Below are 12,961 nucleotides of genomic sequence, written 5' to 3' on the forward strand. Positions count from 1 at the left end.
TTACTGTGAAAACCCAAAAAATTCAACAAATTTTAAAGACCAGCTTGCTAGCCATCATAGATGCCAATAAAGCCAAAAACAAAGTAACAGAACAAATACATTTTCAAGCCTCATGATTTATAAGCCTATTTTTTTACTTTGAGAACTTATTTCAGAGTCCTACTCAGAGTAGACCCACTGAAATTAATGAACCTAAGTTAGTGATGTAGTGATGCAGTTTCCAAAAATGAAGTAACATGTAAAGTTACGTTGAAATCCCTATGCACACGTCCCTGGGAATAGTTCCCACTGACATGTACAGGATTGCACTGCACAAGACTCAGCACAAACAACACTGAAGAGCAAAATATCTACAAAGTTCCCAGCAAATACATGAAGGTTGGCTTTTTTGTAAGTAAGAACAGTTATAATATATCTAACATAATAAGCAACACTGTCAAGTTTGATCATAATGCTAACCATAGCATGATAATTATTCTAACTATTATGTTGAAAAAAAATATAATATAAAGGCACATAAAATTATGTTTTATAAGACAAATAAAGTCTTATAAAATGTAATACTTAAGTCCAACAAAAACAACATTATAAATAAGGAGAAACCATCTTAGTATTTCTAAAGAGAAAAAATGATAGAAGTAAAGCATTTTAAACATAAACATCAGACAAATTAAAATGTTCCTTATTTGTAAAGGTATCTGAACTGCATAATAAGGGAAGGCAATTTCCAACATATCACCTGGGCAACTGCTACTTTTATTCTACAATGTATTTTAATTTTAGCTGTTTCTCTAGTCTTGGCTCACCTCAGCTCCCTGCAGCTTTTTTACCTGATGATGTATCTTAGAATTTGAAGCATTAAAAAAACTAATATGACTTTCTACTTTTGATAAAATGAAACATTTTGTTATTGTTTAGGTTTTGCTACCTTTCCCTCGTTATAGATTATGACTTTTAGACAAAGAATTTTCTCCCCCAACCTGAATATTTGATATAAGGCAGGCTACAAACAATAAGTTATCTTTAAGAAAGGCCTAGCCTATGGCCATACTACCCTGAACACACCCGATCTTGTCTGATCTCGGAAGCTAAGGAGGGGCAGGCCTGGTAAGTACTTGGATGGGAGACCACCTGGGAATACCAGGTGCTGTAGGGCTTTAGAGGAAGGCAATGGTAAACCACCTCTGAATACCTCTTACCATAAAAAAAAGATTCATAGGGTCACCATAAGTTGTAATCGACTTGAAGGCATATAACTACAAGAAGAAATGCCCAACTTTATCACCAGCTTATAGAACACCATGTTTTTCAGGACCTATTCCCCAGACTGAATTGGAACCATAAAATCAACATACAGCCTGATCCTTTCCATGTTCACTCAGGAGTAAGTCCAAATGAATTCAACGGGCCTTACTCCCAAGTATGTGAGCAGAGAAATGCAGCATTAGGCTGCAATCCTATGGAAGTTTACAAAGAAGTTAATCCTACTGAACATGGTAGAACATGAGTAAACATGCACAGAATTGGGTTGTTAATGTTTCATTTCCGTGCCAGATGCAAACACTTTGACAAATTATTCCCCAGAAGCCAACAGCGTACTCCTGCAAATGTCATTAATTACTTCTCTCCAATTGTTTAACTTTGCATTTTGGCACCCATCTAGCTACTTATCAATTATCAACTTTATCAGTACAACAATTCTATATACAGTTATTTGGTGAAATCCAAACAAGTTCAGCTGAATCTTTCTTCTTTACAGACTAAACATTTGTCTCATAATATTGTCAGGTGGAATATCTCAAGCAGAACTGCAATGAAATAACTTCTTTACTAGTGAATCTTGTTTGATATTCACAACAGCATGCACACACACAAAAAACCCAAAGCCTTCACCCAACCGGTCTTAATGAAACTTCATAGAACAAGCAAATACTTGTTGAGATAATGACAAGATTCACACAGTGAATGAGCAAATGTGCAGATTCCTGGAGAGAAGATCAAGGAGAGAAGGTACATGTCCTCGGATCCTGCTGCTGCCATGCTGCTATAAGCTAAGCTATGATTTCTGAACCCAGGGTTGTGTTTTATCTCCCCCAAGACAAATGACAAACAATAAGCTATAGATTTGGCTACAGCTCATGGTTTGCCTGGAGTGAGATAAACCATGAGCACAGGATCGAATGCAACACTAACCCAAACCATGGCTTCGCTTATATTGGGGCAGCGTAACAGTACATGCAAACTGCACCATTATCAGAAAAAGGATTTAACTGGTGCTGGATAGGGTTGCACAACACTGGTCCATAGTCTGGGGATGCTTCCAGATGTGGCCTCAATCTTGACACTCAGATGACAGCCATGTTCAGATGTCCCTTTGCCCAGTTTAGGCTGCAGCTCTAGTTATAGCTGCTCCTGGAGACTGCAGATCTGGCCATAGCGACACATCTGGATCACTGAAAGTCACTAAATGTAACTGCTTTTGAAAAGTGTCCAGAAACTTCCACCTCCAATTAACAACCTGATCGACTCATTCTGGACCAATGGATTATTGGAAGCATGCAACTCCCTGGCTTCTGATTTGTTTCTGGACCCAATTCAAAATATTGGTGATGGCTTTTAGCCATTCACAATTTGAGACCAAGATACCTGAGAGACCATCTCCTCATATATGAGCCTGCCTGCTCATTAAATCCATCAATGGAAGCCCTCTTACGAGTCCTAATGACACCTAAAATATGTCTGGTTAGGACCAGGACCAGGGTCTTATTGGTAGCTGGATCAAGTTCTTGGAATTCCCTCCCAAGAAGTTTGCCTTGCGCTGTCTTTAACAGTTTAACTGGATCATAATCCATGCTGACATTATTGTAGCCTTTTATTCTGTCATGGGGTATTTAATTATGATGTTTTACTGGTTCTGCTTTTGAATTGCTAGTGTTTTAACTGATGCTCAGCTTTTTTATGTTTACTCCCTTGCTTTAAGACTTTTAGTTTCCTTTTTAGCTATATTTATTTTATTTTTATAATTGCTATTTTTAGACTATTAGCCATCTTTGATTTTTAAGGAAAGGCAGGATACATATAAAGTATGGTTGTCACCCAGTGAAAGAAGTCTTATCTGATTAACACCTATTAATGAAATTTGCATATATAAGTAAAAACAATTATTTCTGAAGCAACAAGCATAATTTCTTTGTGTTGTGGGTTTAAGCTTATATGCGTATGTATTTCAGCAGAAAAGTGTAAGAGAAAAGGAAGGCCTCTAAAGATGGTGCCTGTCATCTGCAGCATTTATAAGTATCTGCATTTTTTTAAAAAAGTCTGCTGCCTGATTACTCGGGGGCATCTTTTTATTTATTTATTTATTATTTATTTATTTATTAGTAAATTAGAAGGTATGAACGGAGATCTGAAAAGCAATTCCCACAGAACGAAGTTTCATTTCATGAAAAATGAACAAATCACAATTGTGTTCCCAAGAATAATATTCACTCTCAAACCTAACACTATCCGTTCTACAGACCACTGCCCAAATCATAGGACCTGGTCTTGAGGCCTCTCACAATCTTTGTCATCCTCTGGACATTCCAGTTTGTAAATATCTTTCTTTAACCATGGTACTCAAAATTGGATACAGCATTCCAAGTGAGGTCTGACCAAAGCAGAACCGTACCATTACTACTCATGTTCTAGACACTATACTTCTTTTGATGTAGCCTAGAATTGTATTAGCCATTGTAGCTGCTACAGTGCAGTTTGTGCCTACTAAAACCCAGAAGTGCTCAGCAGGGCAGGACAGGGAAGGGTTGTTGCTCATCTGCCTTCCCAACACTGAGCACCAGTGCTGGTTCCTGAGAGGAAGAGAGTCAGGGAGTTCAGTGTGGTGCAGTGGCCTTCCTGCTGTCATGCCCACATCATGCTGAGCTCCCTGCGCTTCCCTACTCCCCCTTCAAGAGCCAGCAGCTCTTAGTGTTGGGAAAACAGCCGAGCAATGCCACCCTATCTGCACTGCCCTACCAAGCTCTTCTGGATTTTAACAGACACAAGCTACACTGTAGCAGCTACAAGGGCTGATACAATTCTAGGCTGCATCAACAGAAGTAGTGTCAAGATCAAGAGTTGCTAAAACCACATGATCCTTTTTGCACATCCTGCTGCCAAGCTGATTGCCCATCCTGGACTTGCACTTCTGATTTTTTTCCCTACCTAAATGCAAAATATTACATTTATGCATAGCTATTCCAGACACTTTATGTCTTGTGATCTAGCTATCTGTCTATTTGTCTTGCATGGCTATCATATTTTATTCTTCCCCAATGTATCACTTTTTATACACAAAGCAGCTCTGTATAGAAGACTAGATTGAGGCCTAAATCCACCCAGCCAACTTCAGGGCCAAGGAGATTGGCCTAATTCTGGAGTCCTCGTTTGAGTAGCCTTATCTCTCTCCTGCACATCATTACTCTTGCAGACACCTCTTTTACCAGGTGCAGAAGTGAGAGGTGGGGTTGTGGGAAGACAGAGTGGCTGGGTCGAGAGAGCAGCTCGGTCGAGAGAACAGATGGTGTTGCTACCAACTTATTCCCAGGGCACGTGAATCAGTCGGTCTGGTCTGGTCTGGTCTGCTCAGGTAACCACCCACGAGAAGCAGTAGCAGCCGCCCTCTTCGTCTACATGCGACATTGTTATTGGGAGGAGGAGAGACAGAAAGCATCCCTTGCTCCGCCTGTAGAACTCCAAGCTACTCTGCTGACAGTAGGACCGGAGCCGTTTAACACTACCCCGACCCCGAAATCAACCCTTCTCAGGATAAGGGGAAGGAGCAATTAGCACCTTAGTGGGCTGACTGAGGGCGAGGAGGAGGAGACATGAGTAGTTACCTTCGCCTTTGCCCAGGATGCGGCAGCATAGGTTCTGCAGTAGAACGTTGGGGGACTTCTGATCCGGGCTCGCCATCCTCGCATCGGGTCTACCCTTCCCTCCGCACCTCCCAACCCGTTGCTCGCCTTGCTCGTTACTTAGGGCGCCATTTTAATAAAACCCGCCAGAGGGAGAGGGACGGGGCGGAGGGAAACGCCGACAGAACTAAGCAACGGTTTTCAAACGCGGGTCCCCACAATGCCCCGCAGCCCGGACGGCGCAACAGCAAACACCTTCCCTCGCGCTACAACCTAGCCGCGGCGAGGAAGTTCCGTGGTAGAAAAGAACATCAATACCGGAGCGGACCAGAGTTTATTTGAGTGTCTCTTCTTTGCTTCTGTCCCATCTCCTTTCGGGCAATGCTGTAGCCATGATTTTTTTCATGAGCAGTCAGATTGCCTTTCCGTGAAGGGCACCAAGAAAACGGAGGGGGATTCCTCCGTGATTGTCGTATGGCCACTCTGCTACTTCACTGGCCACAGCGTGATGTCATCGCTTTTAAAATGAACAGAGCCGGGGCATATAATAAGAAAAAGGTGCGAGTCTCTCTGCTTCTTTGGCTCGCTCTTTGAAGTGTGAGTCGCTGCTTTCCTTATAATGGAAAGCAAAACTACAATGTGATTAACTCCTTGCTACTTCTAGGTTTCAAGGGCGGGGGAACAGGACGTGGAGTGGTAGAGCCCTTCAGACTGTCACTATATTCGGGTGGGATTCAAGCAAATCCCGGCAAATTCAGGCAGTACAATTAAAGGTGATTCGGGGCACTTCCGGACGACCCGTTCATTGAGCATTCATCCTGATTTGTTTGCATTTAGAATAGATGAGGGTGGTTGTTTATTTAGTATTTATTCTGATTTGCTTATGGGGAGCTTAGATGATGAGCAACAATTTAAGAAAACCACAAAAATATAAACCATAGCAATAAGAATATAAAGTAGTAGCATTAAAAAAATCCAGCAGCAGAGAATTTATAAAATCACAAACTCTCAAGCAACACCAATGGTATTTTAAAAACAAGTGGTGGGTCTTATCTGTCCCTGCTTTTCATTTTGTTTTTGCTTTTGCTTTTAAAGTGTATGCTCTGCTTTGTCATCTACTTCATTGCATTTACTGACAGTTGCAATTTTCATTTTCTCCTTAATTCTAACCTTCCTTTATTTCTTCTAGGCTAAACAGACTTATTCTTGACACACACACACACCTAGCTCTTTAAAATTAAATGATAATCCTGTGCGTGGATGGGCCTCCATATGCCTGGACAAGTGCTCAGAGATTCTTGTGATTTCCAGCTTCTTCAGGTGAAGTGCTTTTGAGAGCCTACTGCAACATACTCATGGTGTGGGCAGAAGAGGATGAGTGGCAGGTGTTCAGCATTCCCTTAAAATGGAAGACATAAAAGTACACTCCTCCAAGCCTTGCATCTAACCATCAAACTCCATCCTTCCAAGAAGAAGATGGACTTGCCAAGTAATTGGGCTAATTTCCAAGAGCTAGTAAAAGTTTGCCTTAATGTATTCCTAGGAAATAGGAGTACTTTGCCACTTCAATTGCATCCTTAAGAGCCATCCAGCAGAGTTGTTTCTGATGGTCCAGAGGCCAGTCAGACCAGAAGTAGCAGGTGGGCCTCTGGAGCACTCAGCAACATGCTGTGAACAGTTTGCAGGGCACTTTGAGGTTGAAGTAACATATCTCCATAGTCCCTTAGATGCCACAGTTGTTGCAACCCCGGTTTAGGTGTCCAGTGTAGCACCTTCCCATTCTTTTTGGGATCAGTTTCAGTTTACGTGGACAGGTCAGGCTGGTTGCATCATTACAAAAGTCTTCTTGCTCTCTTGACCCCTATGTATCCTAGCTGGTGAAAACCAATCTGGAGGAGCAGGATTGACTGGGGGCATGTCAGGATGTGGTGAGCACGTCTCTGCATGAGTGGAGTGCCTGTGGTCCTTAAACAAGTAGTAGTGTGGTAGTCAACTTTTGAAAAAGCTCACCTGGACCCAATGGTTTATAATACCTACAACCTGGTTGCAAGTGCCTCTCCTTGAGTAAAGTGGTAGAGAGGGGGGTGGTAGATACTTCTCAGAATGGAGATCTAGCAGCTGGACAATGATCCTTAAAACAGGAAAGTGTTAAGTAGGGTTTTCAGAAAGGGAAGCTTAAAATATAGTAGGGAGGCTTGTCCAGAAAAGAGATGTGACTGTTGTGCTGTGCTAAAAGGACAAAAATGGTACCAGTAATGCATTGGCATTGCTTAGCTGTTTTTATTGATGGGCATTTGGAAAACTCATAATGAGAAAACAACTAAATGAACATAAATAATAGCAATTCCTTCTGAGTTTTCATGCTGATGTTGCTCGAGCTGCAATTTAATTAAAGAAATTAAAGAACTTGAGAATAATGGATTTGCAACATATCCAGAGAGCTCTGGTTGCACATGGCAAATAAAAAAGATGTAAGTGCTTGCTGGAAGTGTATTCAAAGGAGCTACAAAGAGAAGAAGCAGAGGTCAACAACCCTAGACTTGTGTGCCTCAGAAATTCTTTAGAATGAAGTACTCTGCATCTACAGTAGCATTTCCTATATGTTTTTTTATTAAGAAGATGCAATAATGTTGCATCTGTTACTGAGCTGCTTACAATCCCACTTCCTGTCATAGTATTTTTGGCCTCAGTATTTCTCTTTGGTGGCAGCAGGAAGACACTATAGGCCAAGTCAACACAATCTTAAATAATTAAATCCAAGGAAGGCAATTGAGATAGATGATTGAATAGGGCAAGGTGAGATCAGATATTGTTACCTTGCCATTTATACTTCCTTAATAGATCCAGCTCAGCTAGAAATTTTCTAGAGTGTTGTAGGCCACATTGAATGGAGGGGAGGGGGTGCTACTTTAGATGCAGACTCCTGACAAAGCACAACTAGGAAGAACAAAACCTGACCATGTGTAGCAGGGTGGAACAATCTTCATACTTGGGGAAGACATGGTTAAAAATTATCATCTCACCTTTAAGAGCAGGGGTGGGGAACTGGATCCAGTCAGAGGATCCACCATGCATGGGTTACTTTGGCAGGTGGGCAGGGTCATCCATCTGTCGATCATATGATGTCAGGTAATTCAACTTTAAACTCATGGCTACAGAGTTAAGGCATTATACAAAAACCATGGCATGGGCAAATCTTGAGAAATCTCCTCAGTTGCCTCTGAGTTCACTTGAATATATTTGTGTCACAGCATGAGTATAAGGAATGCATTGTGATAGTGACTGCACATTTAAATGAATTCTTGAGTGTTATGTCACATGAATGATTGCCTAACTTTAGCTAAATTAAATGTCAGGAGACAATATTGCCTTACATGATCCAAACTGTAACAATATCTTCTCAAAACATACAGTTCTAGTCTGCAAGGTAGATTTGCACTCTAAGAAGCTTAAGTATAATCAGGATTTAGTTCCAGACAGCACTGGATCTGAACAAAATAAGGACAATGAAGTTAGCATTTAATATGCTGTTCTAACAGAGGGTTGTTTGCAGTGAAGTCATCCTGTTAGTGCAAGGACTTCTGCCTTCACAATGGAGTTCTCCTTTTCTTCTGTCCACGTAGCACCTGTATCTCCCACAAATCTGTTATGGGGGTTTCCCCAACTCTCCAGAGGAGATGGGGGTACACACAGGGAGAAGAGAAGGTTGCACAGGCAGAAGTCCTTGTGCTCACTAATGCAGGTGTGGGGAACATTTGACCCTGGCCACACCTGTGCTAATGGGACGACTTTGTTGGATACAGCCCAGAATCTGCATCCTTAAAACAGACTTGGGGAACCTGCAGCCATCCATATATTGCTGGACTACAACTCTCCTCAAACCTGACCATTGCCCATGTTGACTGAGGCTCATGGGAGTCCACTAACATCGAGAACCAGAGGCTCCTTGTCCCTACCTTAGTCTACAGATTTATAGTAGGATAAGCTTCCATGGACTATAGTTCACTTTGTCTGCTTCAAGCCCTAAAGAAATGTACATGGAAGTATAATTTATTTATTTCAAATAAATGTACTTGCAGTCAAGTGTGCTTAGTATAAGCAACCTTGGTTTCAGCTGCTCATCAGCAACAAATGAATAAAAATGCAAATGATTCAGGGGCTCCTCTTGGAGGGTGCGAGTATCTTTCACTCCCTTCAAGAGGAGCCTTGACTGAGCTCCATTCTTCTCAATGCCCTTTGCCTGAACCTTGAGCTTAACTAGTCATCAGGACCGAATGAAGGGGTGTGGGAAGAAAGAACCCTTTTCTTTGTGTTGTAGCACCAAAAACATCCTCCTGTGCAGCCTGTAATTATAATTCTTCAATTTACAATTTTCTACTTTCTGTCTTTACTCTATTTTATGAAAGCTATAATTATTATTTGGCCAACTTAACATTAAAGATGAACGTATTTCCTTTTTTTTTTTTTTTTTTACAATAATTTTTATTCAAATTTTCATAAAACATAGAAAACAAAATCATAAAACATTCAAAGACAAAAAACAAAACAAAACAAAAATGATTAAACAAAAAAAAATAAAATGTTGACTTCCCATTTGTCACATATCAAATCAGTTATAGGTCTACAATATATACCATTCCTGCCTCTTAAATCATATTATAAAATCACTTTCCTCCAGTAAGTTATCTTAATTAATCATCAAATCTCATAAACATTACTTTATTCTTTCCACAAAAAGTCAAAGAGAGGTTTCAATTCTTTAAGAAATATATCTATCAATTTTTCTCCAAATAAACATGTCAATTAATCCATCTCGTTAATAATTATAATAATCTTATTGTCATAACCATAGTCCAAATAAACATTTCGATTAATACATCTCATCAGAATCTGTTAGGTCCAATAATTTCAATAGCCATTATTCCATTATCCCTATTAGTTCCATCTTCCATCTTCAATAGTCCTGTTAAGTCCAGTAATTTCAGTGTCCAATCTTCCATTATCAGTATTCCATAATAATCTTGCTGTTGTAGCCATAGTCATATAATAAGAGTCTGATGGGAATTTCCTCTGTCCCAAATATTTTCTTGCCATCCATTCTGAATAAGTTGCTGAAATACTGTTGTAAAGTCATATCTGTGTTCTTCTTTTTTACAAAATGCACTGGCTCATCTCTTAAGAGTTTTTCCATTGTCACATGGCTGCAGTTAATTCCATAGATTTTCTCTATATCAAGCTCCATCACATCATTCCAGTCCAGAAGATTATCCAAGCCATTGATAACTTTATCTCTAATATCTTCATTAATTTCTTCAGAGATAACGTTAAATTCCAAACAGTAGATTTTATTTCTAAAGTCCATAAACTCCAGATCTTTTTCCAATTCCACATTTGTTCCAATCTCCAGGGCTTGTATCTTCCCTTTATTTTTTCTTTTCTCATCTCTGATCTCATCCTCCTCTCTCACAGGATCCCCTATTTCTTTAAGCTCCTGCGTCATTTTGCTCAGTTCAATTTTCAGCTCCTTACTACCCTGTCGCAGGGTTTGTTTCGTTATCTCAATCTCATCCATTATTTTCTGAAACATAGTTACTTCCAGATTCTCAGCCACTTTCTTGATTGCCATTTTTAAAACCACAAAAACAAAGCAAAACAAAAATAAAGAAGAACCACTTCTTATTTCAGCAACAATTGGGTTAATATTCCAGGCTTGATGACATCACAGTATAAACAGAGCAACCTGCCTTATCTCTCTATGTTCAAGAATGCAAAACAAATTTAGTTCCCAGCATCAAAACAGTTAGTGGCGTCGTGAAGAAGCAGATTCGTCAAAATAAAATAGACCAAAAAGAGAATAGTCCCAGACAATATAATATTCCTCGGAATAGAAATCAGGAATAGAAATCCCTCTTCTGTTTATTATCTTTAGAATGCACTTCCAGGACAGCTTTTTGCGACAGAAACAGAGATAAGCTGTTAATTTCGTGAATAACAGAGAAGAGCTATATCTCACCCAGAAGTTGTCCAAAGCCGATCAATCTGACAAATCTCCTTTTGCTGCAACAATTTAAACCAAGTAAAAAAAATAATAGAAAGAAGGGTGCTTGCCTGTTAGTCCGTTCTCTCTTTAAAGAAAAGATAAACGTATCGCTTAAACAGATAGAGCTTGTTAGGAAGTCCGTCCGGCATTGTTGGCTGGACCTTATCTCATAAATTAATGAAATCCAGTCCTCCCAACAAAAACAGGCTTTTGAGGTTGATCTCTACGTTTCTCCCTGCCCGGGAGAAATTTCATCAGTCAAAAAAAAAATGTTCTGACTGATTTATATCTGAATAAGCTTCTTTTGAGGCGGGAGCCCGTCCCAAAAGCAGGCACAAGCGAAGTCACCCTTCCCGGAAGCTAAAGATGAACGTATTTCCCACAATTTTCTGAAAAGTCATATTACCGGGAGGAATAATCTGAGGTGGGAGTAACTATATGAGAATAAATGTGTGTCTCTCTCTTCATCCACCACATTGCGTCGCTACCACTAACAATCTTTAGAAAGAGGTATTTGAATGGTATATGGTAGGGCTGTCTGAATATGCATGGAATCTGATATTTTAGCACATGGAAAATGCTTCGAGCAGTACAGAAATATGTATGTTGAAAGCTGGGATACAGAATACAGCAAATGGTATACTATACTGTATTTTCATGTTGTTTACACCAGATGGCAGTACAGAAGTTGTGAAAAACAGCTTTTAAAGGCCCTGTAAAGTAAACACTAAATGTTGGTCTCATAACTCTGTATCTAAGGCTGCAGTCCTATTTTTTGAGTTTTGTTGGCTGAGGCCTGGGGGATTATAGGATTCGGACAGCTTTTACATAGGGGCAGCCATGATTTGCCCATACAATTCCTTCTGGGGCCACATTCACAGCATACATTTATTCCACTATTATTCCACTTTAAACAGTCATGGCTTCCCCCAGAGAATCCTGGGAAGTATAGGAGGACTCTATTCCCCTCAGAGAGCTACAATTCCTTAAGTGGTTTGATCAATCTCTCTTCCCAGGGAACTCTGGGAACTGCAGGTCTACGAGGGAAACTGGGGTCTCTTCACAACTCTCAGCACCCTACACAAACTACACTTCCCAGGATTCTTTGGGGAAAGCCATTACTGTTTAAAGCGGAATAATAGTGGAATAAATGTACAGTGTGAATGCAGCCTGGGAGCGACAACATCAAGTCCTGTCCCTCCCAGATGGATTTCTTCTATGTTCATTCAAAGTGTGAGCGGTGGCTTTTTCTACTCCCTTCTGTTTTTCCCAGCATTATTGTCTCTTCTAGTGAATCATGTCTTCTCATGATGTGTCCAAAGTATTATAACCTCAGTTTTATCATTTTAGCTTCTAGTGATAGTTCTGGTTTAATTTGTTCTAACTCCCAATTATTTGTCTTTTACAGTGTCCACGGTATCTGCAAAGCTCTCCTCCAACACCACATTTCAAATGAGTTGATTTTTCTCTTATCCGCTTTTTTCACTATCCAACTTTCACATCCATACATAGAGATCAGGAATACCATGGTCTGAATGATGCTGACTTTGGTGTTCAATGATACATCTTTGCATTTGAGGACCTTTTCTACTTCTCTCATAGCTGCCTTCGCCAATCCTAGCCTTTTCATGATCTACACAATCAAAGGCTTTACTGTAATCTATAAAGCACAGGGTGATTTTTTTTCTGAAAATCCTTAGTCCTCCATTATCCAATGTATGTTTGTGATATGTTCTGTTGTACCTCTTTCTAAATCCAGCTTGGACATCTGGAATTTCTCACTCCACATATAGTAAGAGCCTTTGTTGTAGAATCTTGAGCATTACTTGCATGGGATATTAAAGCAATAGTTCGATAATTACTGCATTCCCTGGGATCCCCTTTCTTTGGAATTGGGATGTAGATTGAACGCTTCCAGTCTGTGGGCCATTGTTTTATTTTCCATATTTGTTGACAATTTTTTGTCAAACTTTGGACAGATTGAGTCTCAGTGACTTGTAGCAACTCTATTGGTATGCCATCTGTT

General features: G+C 40.1%; 1 protein-coding gene and 1 non-coding gene across 2 annotated transcripts in view; one reads left to right on the top strand and one right to left on the bottom strand.

Annotated features, from left to right (window-relative positions):
• The window catches only part of TUBGCP3 (tubulin gamma complex component 3), a 99,182-nt gene extending 93,853 nt beyond the window's left edge, over positions 1–5,329 (bottom strand). The window contains exon 1 of the mRNA XM_061626651.1: positions 4,878–5,329. Within this exon, the coding sequence (XP_061482635.1) occupies positions 4,878–4,953 (76 nt within the window). The 5' untranslated portion in view covers positions 4,954–5,329. The remainder of the gene's footprint in view (positions 1–4,877) is intronic.
• On the top strand, positions 1,038–1,156 carry LOC133386395 (5S ribosomal RNA). Its single transcript, XR_009763136.1, has one exon. It is a non-coding gene; the product is annotated as a 5S ribosomal RNA (ribosomal RNA).
• Positions 5,330–12,961: the final 7,632 nt, after the last annotated feature.

This window comes from Rhineura floridana, chromosome 5 (genome assembly GCF_030035675.1).
Source record: "Rhineura floridana isolate rRhiFlo1 chromosome 5, rRhiFlo1.hap2, whole genome shotgun sequence".
NCBI classification, from domain to species: Eukaryota; Metazoa; Chordata; class Lepidosauria; order Squamata; family Rhineuridae; genus Rhineura; species Rhineura floridana.